Genomic DNA, 22996 nt, shown 5'->3' with positions numbered 1-22996 from the left:
TATATTTCCCATATCAAAGCTCTGTTCAACAACCTGATTATAAAAACCACTGCTTCATTTGATTGTGGTAAGTCCTGTCGGGATGTGGCCTCATTTACAAAGCACTGTGCATGTGTGTTTCTCCTGAAATAGCTTCTAGAGAAACATTTCTTCCTTTTAATTTTTCAGCATTTTTGTTTCTTTGAATACTTTTGTCTCTTGTTTATGTTAACATTTTAGTTGACTCAATGATGAGCTGTTATTAATGTGATCAGTTTGGAATTCAGGCAAGTTAGGTTAGTTCTTGGGTTTTTGCTATATAAATTTTGCTATGTAGATATATTATGTGTGCTGGTTTAAGTTGACAGTTTATATGTTTGTGTCAGGACTTGCCTCAGTACATCTTTAAGTATGCAAAATGTATTCTGTGGGCATACTGATCAAATGAGAAAATTCATCTTTGCAGCCCTCTACCGGTTCTTTTTGAGTTTGATGCATGAAATGAAATTGATCTCAAAAGTTCAGGCTTGTCTGTTATTTTTTTTAACTTTGATTTTGTACTGTGGTAAAATGAATCATTTAGAATACTTTGTAATCTAATATTTTAATATGTTAACTGACAGCTATTAAATTCCACATATCACAGGTATGTAAGCATGTTTTCATAGAGAATTTTGCTATATAAATATTATGTAGAAGATATTACTGAAAGTGTAACTTACTCAAATTAAAAAGTTCTTTTGACTACTGATAACAAATACATGCTTTCTTGAAAATAATACCATAACTTTGATATCCTTTTTGTAATACTAAAAAAAAAGAAAGAAGAAGAAAACTGATTTGAATACCTTAAAGTAAATATTTAGAAAATATGAGTGAGTGATTGATACTTCCTAACTCTCCTGAGAAGATACTTGCATGATTGTAGAATTTCATGTGTTCTCTTAAGTTGATATTGATTTCTTAATTTACAAGTACGTGGCACACAGTGTAAATATTTTTTGGTTTGTTTTATTCTGTGTATCTTTCAAGTAAAACTCTTGTTTATTTCCTAGGTAATTATCTTCTCCTTATTAGGGAGGCTTTAAAGATATATGAGTTTTACTACTCTGTGGGATTATAGCTAGCTACACCATATTGTATGTATATGTATGTATGCATATATATGTATGTATGCATATATATATATACACATATATATATATATATATATATATATATATATATATATATATATACACACTCACACATTTCAAGTGAATTTTGTATTATGCTTTCTAACTCTTGATCTGTTCCTGCTGATGTGCACTAAATAGAGCATTATTTAATGAAGTGACAAGGGTAGAAGAGTCATTGTTTGCTTTTAGAAAGGCTTCATGCGTTCAGTGGAAAATTTTATAGTAATGTTTTCATTTCAGAAACCTTTTTTATTTCTATATCTTCAATATCTATATTTTTAATTTTTTTGTGTGTGATGTTGGGAATTGAGCACAGGGCTTTTTGCATATGCTAAAAAAGTACTTTGCTACTATGCTTTTCATTAGCAACTTCTTAGTGCTATTTTGGGGTAAGCTGTAAGGCAGGGCAGTGTAGTGGCAGAACCAGGAGGCAGAAGCAGGCAGATCTTTCAAGTTCAAGTTCAAGGCCATTTAGAGCTATAAACTGGGGCTCTGCTTTGCAAGGGTAAGGGAAGAGGGGAAGGAGGAAGAGGAAGAAATTAGTTTAAATTTCTTTTGAGCTGGATGTGGTAGTATATGCTTGTAGTCCTGGCATTTGGAGGGTAAAGTCAAGAGGATCAAGAGATCAAGGTTATGTGGAGCTATATGAGAACCTGTCTTAAAACAACAAAATGTTAGTGGGCGAGAGAGGACCTGCCTGAGTTCAGTTCTTAGCATCTACATCTGGCAGCTCATAGCTGCTTTAAACTCCAGTCCCAGAAAATCTCCTGTCCTTTGGCTTCTGAGGGCACCTGCATGTGCATGATCATGGTGTACATAGACTTATGCAGACATACATACATACACATAAACAATTTTTTTAAATGTTAAGGAAAAAGCCAGGAAACCTTTTGAGTAGATTTATATTAAGCCCCATTTATGTAAGATATGCCCAAGTAAGAACAGCTTACTTTGAGAAGTTTCTTGTCCTGTGTTTTTAGGAATTTCACTTAAGATACTTTAAAGAAAGAATTCTATAATTTTTAAAACAAAACAAAAAAAAACTTGCCTTCATTTCAGGAGAATATTCAAAATATGTTAGGATATTGGGGGCATTATTACAGAACACTTAAATATCCATATAAAGACTAATTAGAAAATTGTAGAACACATAAATCATGACCTTGACTTGTAAATGAAGTTCAGAGGAAAGGTCATTGTCAGCCTGTGTTAGTGGGAAATAAGGTGTCTAGTCCTGAGGCGCTTAAAGCATTAGAGTGAATAAGGGGTGTGTCTAGGAGATTACCTGGCCTGGATCTGAGGAAGCAGCTTTGAATAGCACTACTGTTTCCATTAGATAAGACTGAAAAAAAAAAAAACAACTGAGGTTAATAGTCTTGCACAAGACTATCCAGCATATGTAATCACAAAGCTCTAACTTATAGACATGACTCTCATTAATTTTATCTTTAAAATATTAATAATTTATCATTTCAAAGAGACCAGGTATAATAAACTCATTTCCTATCACCCAGACTGGTTACTAATTCATGGCTGATATTTTTAAACTCTGTCTCTACCTATTCCCGACCCCCAACCCCGCCCCCTTTCACTCTTGACTATTTGGTATTTGATTAAAAGCCCCTATCTTTTAAGTTGGGTTTTTGTTTTGTTCTTTGGTATTTAAATCCAGAAGTTAAGAGATACCTGATGTACCTTAGATGCTAAAGAATATCAGGATCAGAATCCTCTGATAGGTATGTCCTATCTCATAATCAGAAGTTGGCTATGTAGCTTTAGCTGCTCTTCACCTTCTAGGCAAAAGGGAATGAGAAAATGAGTATTTTTGCGAATTTCCAACAGGCATCTGCTTTTATGCCTGTCTCTAGAACAGGGAGACTGGTAATAAAGAAATACAGTCTTAATTTAGGTATGTTGTTGCCTCAAGCAAGACTGGCAGTTTATTAATAGTGAGCATAGTCTTCCTCATGCAATTTTAGTAAGTAATGTAAATGTTGTCCTGTTAAATTTACTGTGTTTTACGTATATTTTAATAATTTTATACTTTTATTTTAATGCCCCCTGCCTTCTTTGGCTATAATCAAATACTGTGGATTTATAAAAGTGATAGTATTATTCTCTTAAATGTACTGACTTTTGTTAATAGTCAAGGGCTTGGTGTAGCAATCATTTCTAGGTAATACAATTTTTTTCTAATTTTTGAGATTATAATTTAATTAAAGCTTTTCTCCCTTCCTTTTCCTCCTTTGAAATTCTCCCCCATCTCTCTCCCCAGACTCCTTCAAATCCATGGCTTTTTTTTTTTTAACCAGTTGTTATTGCAAGCATATATAAAATTTCCTTGTTCTTTTTTTTTTTAATGCAGATATACTGTGGTGGACCTACAGTTTGTGTACAAATAAGTTAGGTTAAATTCAGTGAGCTTTGCTTCTATGTCATATACATATATGCAACTAGTATAGTTAATATGTATGTAGAGGAACTTCCTAGCTTGCTGAAGTTGTTAACAGTGATTTTAGTTGAAGTATACTTGGCCCAAAATATGACAGCTTTTTTTTTTTTTAATTACAAATTAGAGATCTTTTACTATTCTAAAAAAAAAAAAAACCTTAACACCTCTTATATATAATGTTAAAATGTCTGACTAAAAGACACTAAAAGCTCTTGGATTTAATACATACAGTATGACTATGTAAAAACTGCTGTCTGCAGTCTGCTTAGGTTTCTAAAGATAAATGCATACATGCATCCAATATCAGATTTGCCGCAAGGTTTCATTTCCACCCAGAAGCACGCATGCTCATTTTTTTGGACACTACATGAAAAGCATGCTTTCCAGTTTCCCTTTAATAGTTCCAGCAGCAATTTAGAATAAGAAAGTTTGGTTCTTAAAAGAATAGTTGGGTGGATCCTTAGGTTGCAGGTATTTTCCTTGTGGTTTAAAAGAGTTACTGTCTACAAGGGATACAGTGATACTGAAAGGAAGGAGTTATCTGCATCCTAGTTCCTAAAACCTGGCAAGCTGTCAGAGCTGGAATTAGCTTTACAGATGGCATTTGGCAACATGTCTACATATCTCTAAGCCCTCATCTCCTGCGTTTTCTTCCACCTGCCTATCAATTACAATATCCAATCACTGTTCAGGGATGGAGAAGTGGGATGATCACAGCTCACACGATGCTGTTTGGTTAGAAACGTCAGTGCTGCACAACCCACACGGCTGAGTCAGTGTCTGTGAGAAAATGAGCTGAATTAATATTTAGAGGGGGTTGAATCTCTGAACATTTAAAGCTTAAATATCTGCAACAGCAGGATTACACAGTAGAGAGAGGGAAGCTAAAGGAAGTCTGGACAGGTGAGGTAGGAGGAGACTGGAAGATTTTCTGACTGTTCAGAAGAATCTTGAGGATGATGGAAAAACCAGATGAACTAAAGTTTCCTAGTAATGCCCAAGGATGCTGACCTGGCTTTCAGTGCTGCATTGTTTGAAAAAGCAGAGTCCCTTTACACTCTGATTTCAAAATTTTTCTCTTGTTTTTGTGTGTCTACCCTGGCATACACTAAAGGAAGGTGTGTATTCATTTCTTACATGCTATCTCTGGGTTATAAGTATATACAAGAATGAATATGAGAGGTAGAGAGTGAAATGCTGGCCTTTGTTTTATAATAGTCATTTGCATTTCTAAATGTAAAAGATGGTACTTCTGATTTCAGTTTAATGGCACATTTAAAATAAATGGGATATGTTAGTATTGTTTTCATGGGTTTGGTGCTTTGTTATTTCTTGTGACTTGAGAATGCATTATATTTAGTATTATATTTTATGAATGCAAAACTTGGCTAGGGAAACAAATTTTGAAGCAGTTTCATACATTGAAAATAAAATTCAAGATAGAAAAATGAAATAGTTACCTAAAGATAGAATTAAGGAGATTTTGCTTTGGAATGAATTAAAGAGAATGAAACTGCTAATATGTAGTAATTTTTCTACAAGACTGAATTTGTTTTGAATGAGGGAAGCCCTGACTGGGTAAGTGACTGTCTAGTCTACAGGATATGAGTAGAAAAACTAAATGCTGCTGCTGAGAGAGATCGCTAGGCACGTTTTTTGGGTTAGTGAATTTAATGTTAACCTAGATGAAAAATTTGTAAACCAGGATAAGTGCTCTTGCTATGATATTCTTCGTAGGTGAAAGTACTTGCTTTATTTGGAAATTTTAGCACAATTTAAAATGTTAATAAATTTTACTCTGCCTTTATTACCAATTATTTTGTAGGGACTTTTAATATATTCAGAATATTAAAATTATTTTAATGTAAATAGTTGTAATATCTTTTCCTTATCTCAACATCTTCTATTTATTTTTCTGCCTAGCCCCTAAAAATATGAATGATTATTCAATTATCTTGAGATACATATATATTATAAGCTTGTTACTATAATAAAATTATAAAAGGACAACTTCAAGGTTAATCTTCTTACCTTACACTTTGTAGAATACTTTTCTTAAGTTCTGCTGGTTCTTTTCTGATAATACTGCTTGTCTTATTATGAAAGTGATACATACTCATTACATAAATTTGGTAAGCACAGAAAAGCATATAGATGAAATGTTATTTTCTAAAAGAAAATGTTTTAGGCATTTCATATTTAGCCAGATGTGAGTATATATGCACATATGAAAATATTTATACACACACACATATGTATATATCTCACATGTACACTTAAAATGACTCCCAGAGTTGTTAGATGTTCTGTTATATAAGATACATTATCTAAAAATTATGGACATTCTGTGATGGTCTTCTATAGCATAGTTTGGCTACACAGTATTTTATATATACTTTGTCATTTAATCAATTGTAGCTGTTCTGGAACTTGGCTGTAGAAAAGATTAGCATGGTTTCATACTATAAATTTCTTTAAAAAGAGGACTGTCTTAAGGAGTTAAATAAAAAAAGTAATTTTTATTTTATTTTATTTTCTGACAGTAAAAAGATCCTTGGTCTGATTTCACCTTGAGCTTATTAAAGATATACACAGTATTTTAAATGAAGCAAATGGCTGTAAAGTATTTTTAAAGGTCCTTATAAAAATCAGAAATATTGGGGTTCAGTGAGCTGAGACATTAGAAAATAGGAACACTGTTCAGAAGGGTTTCTTCTGTAACATTAAGAGAAAAAGTTAGTGGAGGAAGTATAACAATGAGGGAGAGACCTCAGCTCTACCTTGGAAGCTTCTTAGGAAGAGCAGACCACTGTAAACACAGTAACAATAAAGCAAGCATTGTTAAGGACACAGAAACGTAGAGGTACAAGTTATAGGAGGAGGAGCTGCATTCAGTCAAGATCTTCAAATTATTGGCAATTCTTGTGATCTTTGAAGATTTATAAGAGCATAAGAACTGCTGAAAGATTCTGGGCCTAATTTTGCAGACACAACATTTTGGAATAGAAATGGGAAGGATAATAGATTACTAACTTAAAGAAGACCAGATGAAAATGTGAAATGAGTTTTTAAAAAGCAAACCAACTTTAAATTTTCTCTTAGATAGTTAATATAACTTGTGCTCTTGGAATATATTTGAACTTTTAAGTTTTGATTAAGATACCCTTGAATGTAGAGTAGGTAAGAGAACTAAACATAAAAGAATTTCAAGAGTCTATGTAAGGTCTGTTAAATTACTCTGTGTGGCTTAAACATCAGCATGAAAGAGTGAGTACAGTGTCAGTAAACTTGACACGAAACAACAGTGTAGTATGGCCTCTGACACCCCCATACCCCACCACCACCAGTCTCAGTTATTAAGGACTCTTATAATAATAACTGCTTTTGTATATTTAGAGAAGAGTAATTTGGTAAATAAATTAAACTTGGTTTGAGTCAGACTTACTTGAGGTTAGCAGCATGAACTCTGAAATTGAGCTTTGCTTCATATATTAGACCTAGGACTTAATTGACTCTGATTTCAGATAACTAGTAAAGTGATTAGATTATTATTTATATCCTGAAATCTTACCTACAATCCACAAACTTACTAAGATATACCAGGGAATGATCGTTTGTTTATTTTTGTCAACTTGACAAAGGCTATAGTTGTCTGGGAAGAAGAACCTCAATTGAGGAATTGCCTCCATTAGGTTGGCTAGTAGGCAAGTCTCTGAGGGCATTTTCTTAATTAGTAATTGATGTGGGAAGACTGAGTTCACATAGGCAACACTGGTTGTGGTTGCATAGAGAAGGCACGCTGAGCAAGCCAGACAGTAAGCAGCATTCCTTCCTGGCTTTCTGCTTTGGTTTTGTCTTGAGTTCCTGCCCTGACTTTCCTTAGTGATGAACTGTGATCAGAATGTATAAACCAAATAAAATCTTCTCTCCTTACTTGGAACATAGTGTTTTTATAGCAATAGAAACCTAAGACAGAAGTATTCAAAATAGGTAAGATAACTCCTCAAACTAACAATTATTGCTGTCATGTATATTTGTGCTAAGTCTGTCTGCTTTATAAGGTCATTATCTATAAATGAACACCAGTCACACTGTAGATATAGTTTGTGTGTTAACAGTTTTCTGATATGAATGTTATTATGTCAGCAGCTTCTGAAGTTTTGTTATATCTGATTTTCTTTTCACTTATTTTTTTTCTCTTTTGAGGATACTCCAGATATTGTCTTTCAGTTCTGCTGTAATCTTTTAAAGATTATTATGACTGTGATTTTGATTTTTTTTAATGGTTTGAATGGAAATGGCCCTCATAGACTCATGTATTTAAATGCTTAGTCCACAGTTGGTAGAACTAGGGAAAGATTAGGAAGTATGGATTGGGGGAAGTGTGTCACTGGGTGTGGGCCATGAGGTTTCAAAAGCCTATGCCATTCCCAGTAGTTTCTCTCACCCCAGACATTTTCTCTTTCTCCCTCTCCCTTATCTTGTCAGTCCCTCCTTCCCTTTCTTTCTCTCCTCGCTTCCTTCCCCCCAACCCCCTCACCTGCCTGCCTGCCTGGTGCTTATGGATCAGTTATAAGCTATCATATACTGCTTCAGCACCATGAATGCCTGCCGGCTGCCATCTTCCCCACCATGATGGTTAGAGATTCTAATCCTTTGAAAGGGCTGAACTCCAAGCTTTCTATAATAAGTCCCACAAAACTGAGCCCTTAAATTCCTATTCAGTCTTTAAGGAACCTGCCTTCCATATAAACTAGAATTCATTAGAATATTTAGATAAATTTGCAAGTTATGTGCATAAATTTACACTATGTTGGTATTGATTAGGTTTGATGTAACAGATCCTTGCTTTTTAAGTGTGATCATATTAGTAAAATCCTTAAACCCACCCCATGCTCCAGATCTAGGGATTGAGCCTTGGTCCTCACTACATACTATGTAAACACTCTAACCAGTAGGGCATATCCTCAGCCCTAGGTTTCAACAGTTTTGAAGAGTTTGCTGCATGACTTTGAAATTAAGTGATAAATTAGTATTACATAAAGAAATAAGTAGAGATTATAAGTTAAAGTTATAAAAATGTAAATGTAGGCAGGTAGTGTGACTTTATGTAAAGTGGGTTTATTTTAATAGTGAGAGGTGGTAGAAGTTAATGGTAAAAAAACCAATCTAGAAGGATTCATGATTGAGGAATCTGATTTGGGTGTTTGCCATAGCTTTATTGGATAGTGGTGGTTTGTGAGCTCTGTAGATGGTCATCAGTTGATTTAGTAGCTGTCTTTAATCTGATTGTTGAGATAAATACTTTTGGTTCCTGAGACCATGAACTATACTGCTGTATGCAAGAGTCTATGTAGGCTGGTGGGGAAAGCTTTAATGTCGACCAATGAGAAAACCATGAGGAAAAACTAGATTGAGATTATGTACACATAATGAATAATGAACATGGCTTCATGGTATAGTAGTCTCATGCAGGTTCTGTGGCTGAAAAGCCAGTTTTGGTGTACAGTTAGATGAGTCTAGATATTTTATGTTCCCATAAAACCTCAACTACCATGAGTCTATTGCCATATATTTCACATACAAAAATTTCCAAAGTGCCCTTTTCTCTTCCCTTCCAATTGCTGTATTTCCTAGAATTTTACATATTTACTATGTCTGCCTTTTTCACTAGGCATAGTTATTTTGAGATTTTCCTTTGTTATGATTTGTATAACTTGTGAAAAATATTCATATTTTATTGAATTTTGTCAGCTGTAGGAATATACTACAATAGTTTATCCACTTGTCCATGGACACCCAGATACTTTTCAAATTTGAGTGGTTACAAATAAAACTTAAAAGAATATTTGTATATATAGGTTAAGTTTTATAGATATATGTTTTCATATCTTTTCAGAGGTAAAATAAAATAAAATTAAGTATCTGGGGTATATGACCAGTATACGTTTTATTTCTCAAAAACAAGTTGTCTTCTAGAACAGTTTCCAATGTACTCATACCACACCAGTCCTTCCATAGATATATGTGAGTTATATTTCATATACATGCCCAATGAGTACTTAGTATATATTTATTTCATGCATGCATGCATGCGAAGGTCAGAGGACAACTCAAGTTGTTTCTCTCATACCACCTTGTGGGATCCTTGAACAAATTCAGATCAGCAGGTCCAATGTTTCTACATGCTGAGTCACTTTGCTGGCCCATGGTCAGATTTTTGTCTAACCATTCTGAGATCCATTGTCATTTTAATTTGTATTTCTTTAATAATTGATAATGTTTAATATTATTTCATATATTTCATTTTGTCTATATATAGTTTTTATTTTGAGAGTTTAATTCATGTACATGATCTTGAGAACTCAGAATTATTTTCTCTTATCAGTGGGTTTTGTTTTTCTTTAATGGTGATTCTTGAAGAGCAAGTTTTTTTAATTCTGTGGTCAATCATCACTTCACTCATATGAATTTTTCCTTTTGTTTCTAAAAGTTTTATAGTTTTAGGTTTATGTCTGTGGTCTATTTTGAGTTTACTACTGTCCACACCAGAATCCTGTTGTTCTTTCCAGTTCTAGAAGCGAAATGTCCATTGCTTATCTATTATAAAACCATTTGATAAAATACACTTCTTCCCTTTTATTGCTTTTGAATGCTTGTTGAAGTAGTCTATATTTCTCTCTATTCTTATGAGAGTTGAGCATATCCCATTCTGTCAAATCTTTCTCTGATTCATCGCTTTATCTGCCACTCAGTTAAACATCATTTTCAAACATGGGTGTTTCCTTCTACAAGTTAATTTTACCTTCATTGTTTGGGATTACGTAAGTGTGTAATAAGGGTATGTCTGTACTTCAACCAAAGGGATTAAAGGTATGTGCTAAAGCTGAGCCACACCACAACTAGAAACATGTTTTTCCAGTAAACAACACAATTTCAGGATTCACAGTATGACCAAATACCTAGCAACAGTCTTTTGTTTTTAGACAAATTGAATTTAGGTGGTAGTATAATTATATCTTCACATCGTATTACTATAATTATCAAAATCACTTAGAATATCTGTTGTAAAGTTTATAGTTTTCTTGAGATACTTTTTGGTCTGGTTGGAATAATTCTGACCTTATAAAGTGAGTTAGAAAGTTCTGCCTTTTCAGTTTTATGGGAAAGTTGCATAAAGTTGGTATTATTTCTGTTTGAAGTATTCATCATGTAGCCATCTGGAACTGGAGGGTTTTTTGAAGGAATGTTTTAAATTATAAATTCAAATTTTCTTAATACACATAGAACTTTTCGGTGTGTCTGCATTCTTGAGTGAGCTGCAGCAGGTTTGAATTTGTAATTTTCCCAGGTTGCTGAATTTTTTGGAATGAAGGATTTTTAAAAATTATTATTAACTATTCTTTTAATTTCAGTAGACTCAGAACACCATTTCTGGCAGTAGCCATTTGAATCTTTCTTTTCACGTGACTAGGGTGGACATTTCTCAACTTTACTGATCTTCTGAGCCTTTGTTTCATTGGTTTTTCTTCTGTTTTCTAGTTCATTTTCAGTTTGCTCTTTATTAGAGGTCTCATTGAGAACCACTGCTATAGGGAGTCAGGGCTGAAGCTGGCCCCCTAAGCGCCACTGTACTATCATGCCATAGCATAGAGTTGTGACATGTCAGGTGAGTTTTAGTTTTATTGTGTATTGAATTTTAGAATTTCTCCTTTCATTCTTTTAGCTAAAGGTGTTTATTTAATTTCTGAATCTTTATTTTCCAAATGTTTTGAATTTTAATTTAGTTCTGTTGTAATCAGAAAATATTTTATATAAGTCTTTAATAATCTTTTAAGATTATTGAGATTTGCTTTATTGCCTAGAATATGGTTTGTCATTGTAAATGTTTGTGTGCACATAAAAACGATGATTTTCCTGATATTCTTCTGTGAAGTGTTCTATGTCAGGTCAAAACAGTTGATAGTGTTATTAAAATCTCTAATTGACTTCTGTCTGCTTCCTCTACTAAATATTGCAGTAGGGAAGAGTATAGCTCAGAGGTGAAATGTCCACTTAAATGTGGAGCTGAGTTTAATCTTTAGTTCTGTAGTATGTAAGCAATCAAGTAGGTAAATATAAAAATAACATAAGGGTGTTAAAAACCTCTTATAATTGTGGGGTTAGCTCTTTCTCATTTATCAGTTTTTGCTTTGTATAATTTGAGTCTGGTTATGAGGCAGAAAAACATTTGAGTTGTGATATGTTCTTAATGGAACATCAGCAAAGAACTTCTTCTTAGCTGTTGTCTGTCATTGAACTGATGCTTACACAGTGCCTTTCTTCATTCTTGTCTCTGTACCTTCATATTTAAAGTGTGTTTCTTGTAGGCAGAATACTTAGGTTTGGCTCTGTGTCCTATCAAATAATCTCTGTCTTTTATGGTGTAGATCATTTATTTACATGTAAGATACTTAGATAATTTATGTATGAATATGTCTGTTACCTTGGTATTATTTTCTTTTCTTCCTTCCATTTTCTCATTTTTTTTTCTTGTCATCTTTTGGATTAGCTGGTGTGTGTATGTTTGCCACAACTAATTGTGTGTGTGCTTGCACGCATGGATCTGTAGAGGCCAGAGATTGATGTTGACTATCACTCTCTTCCTTGTTTTTTGAAAAAGGATCTCTTTACCAAACCTGATCATCCAGGGAACTTTGAGATCTACCCCACTCAGACACATTGTTCTGCTTGCCTTTTATATGTGTGCTGGAGATGTAAACTTAAGGTCACATACTTGTACAGCAAAATACATTTATCCACTGAGCTATTGTTCTAGCCAAAACTAAAGTGTGTGTATGTGAGGGGGATAGGGGTTGTTTTACTTTAGTTTGTACCATTTTAACTAAAAGTCTTTATTATATGAATAGCTGCTTTAACATGTATAGTATATTATCTTTAACCTGCTGTCCAGTGATATGCTGCTATTTATGTAGTATAAAAGCCTCATTTCTTCCATCCCAATTTTGTTCTGTAGTACTCATATGTATGCTATAAACCATGTGCCATATTGCTAGAATTATTGTTCATGCTAATCTTTTAAGAGGATTAAAACAGGGCTGGCGAGATGGCTCAGTGGTTAAGAGCATTGACTGCTCTTCCAAAGGTCCTGAGTTCAAATCCCAGCAACCACATGGTGGCTCACAACCACCCATAATGAGATCTGACACCCTCTTCTGGTACATCTGAAGACAGCTACAGTGTACCAATGAATAATAAATAAATCTTTTTTAAAAAACGAAGAAGAAGATTAAAACAGTAAGAAAAATATTTTCCAATGAGTTACTCTTTTCAGGGTCTCTCATTCCTTGCATTAGATCCACATTGTTACTTAGCTTTTTTTTTCTTAAGAATTACTTCCTTTTGTCTTTTGAATAGGTATACTCATAATAAATTTGCCATTTTGTCATAAAATGTCAGTATTCTCATTTTGTTTTTGAGAGTTTTGCTCTAAACCAATGGGAACGTATTTATTGTTGCATTTTTCTTTAAAGTGTATGGGCAACTTACTGTGTATATTACATTTGTGGCTTTGTAATTTTCATCAAATTTGGGAGAAGGCTAGACATTTTTCTTCCATATTTTCTCTTTTCATTTTCCTTTGTGGATTCCATCCAAGAGGCCATATTTGGATTTGATCCACATCATATCAAGCTCTATTTATATTGCTTCTTACAGTCTTTGGATGGAGCTATTTGGACTGGAGAATAACTGCAGTCCTGCCACTGCCCTGGCCAGAGGCAGGTACTGGGAATGGACTACTTTCTTTGTCACCTGTATCAGTTCACAAGGTGCACTTCCGTTTAGATGCAGCCTGGAGCAGAGTTTGAACTTGCTTGTCCTTGTTCTTTATCTTACACATGCTGTTCTGTCTTTTAGAGTGTTTTCCTGATCTAAAGTTATTTAATCAAATAGGGGAGAATGTAATTTGTCTTCTATAACATCTGATTTTTGAAGGCTGATTGATTCAGCATACATCCTTTCTGGCTTATAAAGAAAAAATGGTTGTATGTGATGACAGTGCTTGCATTTATTTAAAATCTAATCAGTTTAGAAATGAAGGCAATATTTCAGTAGAACACTTAGCAATCTCTCTCTGTGTCTCTGTCTGTCTCTCTGTCTCTCTGTCTCTCTGTCTCTCTCTCATTAAAATGATGTCTTGTAAAAACACTTTTTCAATTAATTAGTCTGCCTGGCCCTTATTCAAACTGAACATTTAGCCTGTGTTTGCCTTTAGCCATAGTTGTGATTGGACAGTCTATTAAATTACTGGGTCACATTTAGGAAATTTGCTTTCTTGTGGTTCAAAATGATTAAAACTTAGCAGTGAGAATAATAGAGGGTTCTGCCGCCCCCATATCTGATCCTTCTATTAATAAGCACTCCTTTTTTCTACTTCAGAAATCAGCCAGAAATTCTGGTATTCCTATTCCAGTAGTAGAATTTCTTGGTTCTATTTGAAGAAAATGATTATGTTCTAAGAATATAACTGCCCCCTCCCTTTCTAGAAGGAACATGAGAGTGGAAAATTCTTTTCTTCATAAGGCTTATGAAAAACACATGACTGATAATGGCTAACAGACTGCCTTTATTTCTCTAGGAGTAACTAAATCTACTTTATCTTCTGTACCTGTAATCTCTGTTATAACAGGATGGTGATTGATTTCCATAGTAAAACAAACCACAAAAATAACAAGCAGTATAGTTAATAAGCTAACAAAAAAGATGACCTTGAGTCACTACAGGATTTAAATCAGCTTTTGGAATTATAAGATTACAATTTAACCAGTGTGGTTTTGGTGAAAAGAAAGCACTAGAGTGTAAAGAGGACATTAGGATGAAGCAAGGCTTAGCTTACAGTGTTCCTACCATGTTGGCTAGTATTGTATAACTAACGGAAGCTTGAACTTGTCTCTCCTCATCTCTTATAACTAAACAGCTAGCTTTTAAAAGGTGCATTGTAGCAGCTGTGCTAGCCCTTCCGGTTATTATACTTGATTATAGAAAGTAAATAGATCTTAGAACTTACATCTTACAGATAGAGGACCTGTTTCCAGATATTAAGTAACTCACAGTATTACGTAACTATTAAAAGAGAGTTTGAGTCTGACTCTTTATTTCTGTGAAACCATAAAGTACCTTCTATTTCTAAAATATGCAATAAAATAGTTTTTAAACTGTAAACTGTCAGATATACTTACTAACATGCTACATTTCCGGATTGCCTTGGCTCTGGTCTGGCTACTACCATTGCCTTTTCTATACCTACCTAGATTGTAATCTCATTGTTAATTTTTTTTTACTGTTTGTTTCCATTTTCATTATTAAAATTTTACATATTTTTAGGAACTTGTGACAAAATCTAATCTAAATTTTTAATTACATTCATCAACCTTATGCGTTGTTTTTGTGGTGCTCACATGCAGAGGTGAGAGAACAGCTTTGCAGGACATGCTTCACTCCTTCCACCATGTAGTTTCTAGGATCAGACTCAGAGCGTCAGGCTTGGTAAGCCAGTGAATGCTCTTATTCAAAAAGCCGAAGTTAGCCCCCTAACTTCCTCATAGGAAAGGTATAAATAACTAACTTTGATTTAGGGTTGATTTATCCATTGGCTTTGTCTTCACCTTTTGAGATTCTAAAGCATTTGTTGTCTTACCACTCAATCAGTAGTTATATATTTGTGATGTACATATTTTGCATCTAGAAGTGAATTATTTATACTTCTCAGTATATGTATTAATAATGTATTATTGCTACATTGATAAGCTCAAGAAAGCTTTTTATTGGTATTTAAACTGATAAGAACATATGTTAATATTAATATTAGATCTTAACACTATTGTCATTTAACATATCATTTTGCCTGTAGAGTGCATATTTAATAATACTGGGAGTGAATTCTGTTACTAGACTATTTTAGCTAAAGGACAGTGTTTTCAGTTACCTCTCACAGTAGAATTTAATCTATGTAACATTTCCTGAATTTTTTTAATTCTCTCATTTTTTATAATCAGAAAGTAAAATAAAAGTTGTAATAACATAGTCATAATAATACATTTATAAAAATTTTCTAAATGTTTGCTTGGAGACTTGTTTGATAAGGAGACCAGTTATTTTACTCAAACCTCAATTTTTATTTTATTTTATTTAGTGTTTTGGAATTTGGTGCTCTGTTCATCTAAGATCCCATTATGAATAAATTTAAAATACCTGTATAACTCCTGTTACTAAGCTTATTTGTATCTTAGAAGTCAGGTTGTGCTGTATATGATTGTGAATGCCTGTAGTACCAGTACTGGGTGGCAAGAGAGAGTCTGTCTCTATAAAACAAGACAAAAAATAGTTAACCTTTTGGGGTTTTAATTTTTTTCATCTATAAAACATTAAATATGTTTTTTTATAAGCATATACTCCAGAATCTGTCAAACATAAAGGTTCAAGGTAAATCAGATTTCATAATCAAAAAGTAATATTTGATTTTTGTGCTTTAAAATATCAGTTGTATATTAAAGCATGTTTTCACTTAAAATATTTTGCTATCCTTTTTTTTCCCTGCTTTTATGATTAATTTTCTTTTCTAACCTATCAGCTCTGCCTCACGTGTTGCTAAGGGAGGAGTCGACCACACCAAAATGAGTCTGCATGGTGCTAGTGGGGGCCATGAGAGATCAAGAGATAGACGCCGGTCAAGTGACAGATCACGAGATTCATCTCATGAGAGAGCAGAGTCTCAGCTTACTCCTTGTATTCGAAATGTGACTTCACCAACAAGGCAGCATCATATTGGTATGTAAGGTCGTCTTACCCCACCAGTCCTGTCAGCAGTCAGCAGTCGTTTTACAATTGTGATCATATTCAGTTGTGCATAACACTTCACTTCTTTATTGTAATTCAGTCATTCGTATTTTAGCTAATCTTAATACTTAAAAAGACAGCTTATAAATCAAGCATAGAGGTATGTTTTAAGTTTAGGAGCAATCTTATAAAAGAAATACCATGAAAAGCTTTTGAAGCTGTGATAATACAGATTTTTTTAAGAGAAAATTCTCAAGTTAATTTTTATCTAATAACAGTGGCTTATTATAAAATATTAAGGCAAATTATAGCTAGACTTCTCTGGTTAATCATTCTAACAGTGTAAAAGAATAACCATTGTGGGATTATTTGTTCTGATTTTTGACAGATTTTCAAATTTAATAATAAAAATAGACAAAAGAGGCATATGTTATACTTTGTTAGCATCTTGGGTCTTCTCCTTCCTTCCTTCCTCATACATGAGCAGCACTGTTAGCCCAGGACAACACACTGTATCACTATGAAGTACATAAATGTGCCTAAGCAGTATGGAAATGTTGAGTTTTTTTTTTTTAACTTCCTCATAGGAAAGGTATAAATAACTAACTTTGATTTAGGGTTGATTTATAGCTTCTTCTGTGATCATCTGTGCTTAGCATGTATGTGGCCCTGGGTTCAGACTCTACCACCTGTGTATGTGAGAACATATTTAGACTGCAGATATATATATATATAGTTTGCTGGTAGAGTACTAATTAAGCATTGCAAGACTCTTTGAATCCCTAGCAGGCTCCACTCCTAAATTGACTTAACTATATTTGATAGTATCTGATAATTTGAGGCAACTCAGAATCATTTAAGTTAGGTCTTACTAGGCAGAGAGGTTGACAATATCTAACAAGGTCAATCATATGCAAAAATTGGATGGAAGTAACAAAAAGAGTTAATAGTCTCTTCCATGATTCATTGAGTCTCTGAGAAATGAGAACAGAATACAGTTATTTTATCACTCCAGTAAATTTTGCTTTCAGGATGCTGCCAGCCTTGTGGAAACAGGAATTAAAGGAGGAGGGTGTCAGAACAGCTCTGGAGCTATAGCCAGCCTAATTATACAATCAGCATGCTGTACAGAGTGTTCTAAGTAACCTGAGTCATAAAATTTGGCAAAAACTGATGAGACAGAGGTACATTTTTAGGTCACCTTTAAATTTTAGCAATCTAGCCTTGAAATAAAACTTACCATGCAATCTTTATTTCCCTTTTATAGGGTATTAGAACATCTAAAGAAAAGTTTAACAATATTTTCTGTCAATAAAAATAATAGATAATAGATAATAATTTAAAAAGGTGAGGTTTGGAAGAAAAATGTGTCAGCTTAGCAGAGTGGTGCAGTCCTGTAAACCCAGTACTAAGGAGGTTATCAATAGCTACATAGTGAATCTTAGTACTAAGGAGGTTATCAATAGCTACATAGTGAATCTTAGTACTAAGGAGGTTATCAATAGCTACATAGTGAATCTTAGGCCAACCTGTCTTCATGAGGCCCCCGCCTAAAACAAACAGAAAAGAAGCAGTATACCATGTGTTGCTTAATTCTTTGGTAGTCATTAAAGTTTTATGGTTTTGTTTGTTTGTCTACTTCTTATTGTCCCTGCTGAGTTTTTTCTTTCCAGATCTCCTTTTTATGAGAAAAATTACTGATTTCAGTGTGATGTTATTAATACAACATATTTCTACAGTTGTACTTCAGGTTCTGTATAATGGTAACCCTTTTTAGTAATTAGAACTATTTTAAATTGTTGCTCTCAGGCTGAAGAGTGGGGGCATGTGGAAGCTTAGTACCTTGAAGTGGAGGTCATGAGTTTGAGACCAGCCTGGGCCATGTAGCAATACCCTGTCTCAACAACAAAAACAAAAAGAAACCAAAATAGCTCTGTCAAATTTGATATTCTAGTTAACCTTTCACTGATTTTTCACATCTATTTGACTTAAAGAATATTTTGATTTTTGCATATTTTTCAGTAGAATGATAATGAAAGATTTACCTTAACTTTGATATTTGGCTGGGTCAACATCAATTAGCTTGAATATTTTAAAAAACATTTTTATGTTTTGGGTTTTATTCGTGGATTTGTTGAAAAGGGTATTTGAAATAGAAAAATTCTGCAATTTAAATGAACTTTTCTTTATCAGACATTTTAGAAGATTCAGTTCTCAAATTTTTTTTTTTCAACATAGGGTTTTTCTGTGTAGCCCTGGTTGTCCTGGAACTTGCTCTGTAGACCAGGTGAGCCTGGAACTCATGGAGGTCTGCCTGCCTTTGCCTCTTTAGTGCTGGGACTAAATGTGTGTGACACCACCTCCTGGCTCAAATCTTTTTAAAGAAAATTTGTATGACTTTAATATTTTTATTTCAGAACGAGAAAAAGACCATAGTTCTTCTCGTCCAAGCAGTCCTCGTCCTCAAAGAGCATCCCCAAATGGCTCCATGAGCAGTGCTGGGAACAGTAGCAGGAACAGCAGCCAGTCAAGCTCAGATGGTAGCTGTAAAACATCTGGGGAGATGGTGTTTGTGTATGAGAATGCGAAAGAAGGGGCTCGGAATGTGAGGACATCTGAGCGAGTGACTCTGATAGTGGATAACACCAGATTTGTTGTGGACCCGTCCATTTTTACTGCACAGCCAAATACAATGTTGGGCAGGTTTGTTTCATTGCTGTTCATTATATTACTAATTTTAAAGCACTTTTCACAGTCATTTTTTGTGTGTGGTTATTAAGTTTTACAGTAAAATTTCTGCTGTAGAAAGTGATGTAACATTCCTATTTTATACATAAAAGAACTGAATTTTGGAAGTTAAATAATTTGTCTAAGTTAATACAATAGAATGTGGGTAGAGCCAACATTAAATTTGGTTTTATTTTGAATGATCTTTTGCAGTACCTGTACCGATAGCAAATAGTAATATCAAATTTGTTGTTAAAGTCAGAACACTGAAAGATCTCTACAGATTGATCTGGTAAATTGAATCTAACCAGATGAATCTTAGCATTGATATATTTCCCAAATGAATTCCTAAAGCCAGTCAGCAGATATAGAAGAATACCTATCAACTTTGTTTAAAAGAAAACTGTTTGATTAACTGTGAAATCAATTTGAATTGTCACTTTGACATAAATTTTAATTGTCAGTTTGTTGTAAATATTTAAGGTGGGGAGTAAAGGTAATTGTCACTTAGAAAATGTGTAGTAGGTAGTTGTCTTGAGTAGTTAAAGTTTGCAGTAATGAGAACCACAGTCTCAGGATTTGTTCAAAATGCCTAAAATGAGGGTTCCACACTTCATTGTAATATCAGTATTTTTGTCTATAACTAAGATGGAGGATATCATTGAAATAGATGTTTACATGAGGCAGAAATTTGAAGTATTGAAGTATGTTCCTACTCTGTTTTTGTGATGGGTATAGGGGCTCCAGGAAGGAGGGGGATAAAGGGAAAGAGAGAAAGACCAAGTACAGAATCAATGCTGGTGTTGTGATATTGTATACATTTTGAGTAACTAAATGATTTTTCTAAATAGCATTGGGCTTGAATATGCATTTCCATGAGTATGTATTTTTTTTTACTATCATGAGATGATTAGTAGAAGCTATTGACATTGTTCTACTTTATTTTTATATAAAAATTGGGGAGAAAGTAGGTATTTGAAATTTTGCTTCAACTGTTTTAAGTTGGTGTTCACATTGAAAAGAGTAGCATCCCTTTTGTAAAAAGTTGAAGCGTTTGAGGAGATGTGTGACATTTTATTCTTGATGCTGTTCAGGCAGTGGACGCCTCTGTTCAGGCAGTGACTGAAGCTTATCTTTGGGGAGGAAAATTAATATTCATAGGAACTGGAAAGCACTTGGCATTCTTTTTGGAAACTTTAAAATAAAAAACGCTTTGTTTTTCATGGATTTCTGTGTTATAACAAAGAATAACCTACTTAAACTACTGAGTAAAATAATTGAAATAATTGTATTTACTCTGGAAATAGTGGCATTATTAAATTCAGAGGCTCAACTTTTTTTAATTAATAATTTTAAGATATTTCTTAGTACTGCTTGAAACGTTATTGCAAAGAACACTTTTTAAAAATTGTTTCATTTTTCTCATTAGTTACCAGTAGGGCCAATAATGTCTTGAAAAACATAAAATTCCTGGTTTTTTTACTTTTTCTTATATTAAAATAAAGGTTAAGAGGGTTTTTTTTTCCTTTTAACCCATTTAATTAAAATTTTCTGGGTCATGCTTGTTTATATGTTTTGAGACAGGGTTTCTCTGTGCAGCCCTAGCTGTCCAGGAACTTTCTCTTTAGACCAAGTTACCCTCAAACTCAGATATTCACCTGCCTCTGCCTCTGCCTCCCAAGTGCTAATAAGAATAAAGGCATGTGCCACCATGTCTAGCCAGTCTCCATACTTTCATTCTCCAGACTCTGTTACTGGTTTGCTTGCTTGGTTGATTTTCTTTTTTCTTTTCTGTCTTATCTTTATTTTTGGGAGACAGGATCTCACTGTGGAGCTCTGGCTGTTCTGGAACTCACTGTGTAGAGCAGATCCAAATGCTTGGATTAAACTTGTGCACCACGTTGCCCAGTCATCCACTGTTCTTATTTTCGCATATAATGGCTTATTTTTCTATTCTAGGATACAAGGCTAAGAATTTTGAGTAGGATTCCTTATATTTAGAATTTGTGAAATTTTAAGTAGCCTAACTGGCTTATATTGTCTTTTTTCCAATTCAGTTTGCTGTATGTTCTGTTAATATACTACAACTTGATGATGAGCAGTAGTTTCATGGGAAGGGCACAGATTAAACATACCCCTCCCAATCATCCTTTCTCTAGAATGATTGTTTTGCTTACTTTCTGTTACCATTTGCGGGTGAGGGTTGATATGGTTCTTGCTGTGTAGTTTCAGGGCGGCCTAGAATTTCCTGTGTAGCCCATGTTAGCTTTGAATCTGTGGCAGTGTTCCTGCCTCAGTCTTCTGAGTGATGAAGTTACGGGTGTGAGCTACTGTACCTCAATCAGATGATAATATTTTTTGTGTGCTAGTGGTAGAACCCAGGTCCTTATTGCATGTAAGGCAAGTGCCCTACTTCTGGGTGACATCTTTAGCTATTGGTTTTATTATTGCTTAAAGGTAATCCATACTATTGTTCCTATCAGACCTTTTATGTTCTCTTTATAACATTTGCCAAATTTTTTATAATTACTAATATAATGAAAGAATATCATGATTAAGTAATATTTTATGCCTATATGTGAAACTGATATTCCTTTTTTAAAGCATCTTAATTACTTAATATCACAGGATGTTTGGATCTGGCCGGGAACATAATTTCACACGTCCCAATGAGAAGGGAGAATATGAGGTGGCAGAGGGAATTGGTTCTACTGTGTTTCGAGCTATTTTGGTGAGTGTGTTTGTTTATATTAATAACTTAGGCATAAGATTCCCTCCTCAGTAAGTGTTTAGATCTCTTCTTGGACATATATTATTATTTTGTTTTAAATGTTTTTAAATTCATATTTGTGTTTATGGCCTCAGGAACATAGGATATAAAGATTCATCTCTGAGCCCTGAATGCAGTTCTTTCAGGCGTTTATGTTCCAACATTTCTAAAGTCATATAATTTCTCTTAAATTTTGAACCATTATTTATTGTCCCAAACTAGCACTATGGAAATTTATAAACATCTAAACATTGTCTTACTGATCTTTGTTGTTACTGTTCTTATTAGCTCTTTTTTAAAAGATGCTTTTCTTCTTTGAAGCCTTAACCTTTTATTTTAAGGACTTTTTATTCAGATGTTACAGAGTATATATTTGTAATTTTATTTCAGTGAAATGAACTGTGTTTCTGGGCCTGAATTATCTTTCTTTTTCTATTTTATATTAGATATTTTCTTCATTTACATTTCAAATGCTATCCCGAAAGTCCCCTATGCCCTTCCCCCACCCTGCTCCCCAACCCACCCACTCCTGCTTCCTGGCCCTGGCATTCCCCAGGGCATATGATCTTCAAGACCAAGGGCCTCGCCTCCCTATTTTTTATTATTTTTTTAATTTTATTTTAATTAGGTATTTTCCTCATTTACATTTCCAATGCTATCCCAAAAGTCCCCCATACCTTCCCCCACTCCCCTACCCACCCACTCCCACTTCTTGGCCCTAGCCTTCCCCTGTACAGAGGCACTGAATTATCTTTATAAGTAAAATTTTAAAGATTGTTAGGTAAACTGAGGTCCCATCTAACATTACTGTTCCATAATTTAAAAATATTTTGCTGAAAGGACCCAGATAGAGCTCTCTCTTGTGAGACTATGCCGGGGCCTAGCAAACACAGAAGTGGATGCTCAGTCAGCTATTGGATGGATCACAGGGCCCCCAATGGAGGAGCTAGAGAAAGTACCCAAGGAGCTAAAGGGATCTGCAACCCTATAGGTGGAACAACATTATGAACTAACCAGTACCCCGGAGCTCTTGACTCTACCTGCATATGTATC

General features: G+C 34.1%; 1 protein-coding gene across 7 annotated transcripts in view; it reads left to right on the top strand.

Annotated features, from left to right (window-relative positions):
- The window catches only part of Btbd10 (BTB (POZ) domain containing 10), a 55897-nt gene that overhangs the window by 19769 nt on the left and 13132 nt on the right, over positions 1 to 22996 (top strand). For 6 of the 7 annotated variants that reach the window (XM_006508162.3, XM_006508160.3, XM_006508161.3 and 3 more), the window contains 3 exons: positions 16241 to 16437; positions 18864 to 19149; positions 21802 to 21904. In XM_006508162.3, the coding sequence (XP_006508225.1) occupies positions 16284 to 16437; positions 18864 to 19149; positions 21802 to 21904 (543 nt within the window). In that variant the 5' untranslated portion in view covers positions 16241 to 16283. Of the gene's footprint in view, positions 1 to 26; positions 4728 to 16240; positions 16438 to 18863; positions 19150 to 21801; positions 21905 to 22996 lie in introns of those variants that run through there. The other variant, XM_006508159.4, reaches the window with a different exon arrangement.

The sequence above is a fragment of the Mus musculus genome, chromosome 7, assembly GCF_000001635.26.
Source record: "Mus musculus strain C57BL/6J chromosome 7, GRCm38.p6 C57BL/6J".
NCBI classification, from domain to species: Eukaryota; Metazoa; Chordata; class Mammalia; order Rodentia; family Muridae; genus Mus; species Mus musculus.
The sequence above is the reverse complement of the archived record's forward strand: the minus strand, read 5'-3'. Positions and strand labels throughout refer to the sequence as shown.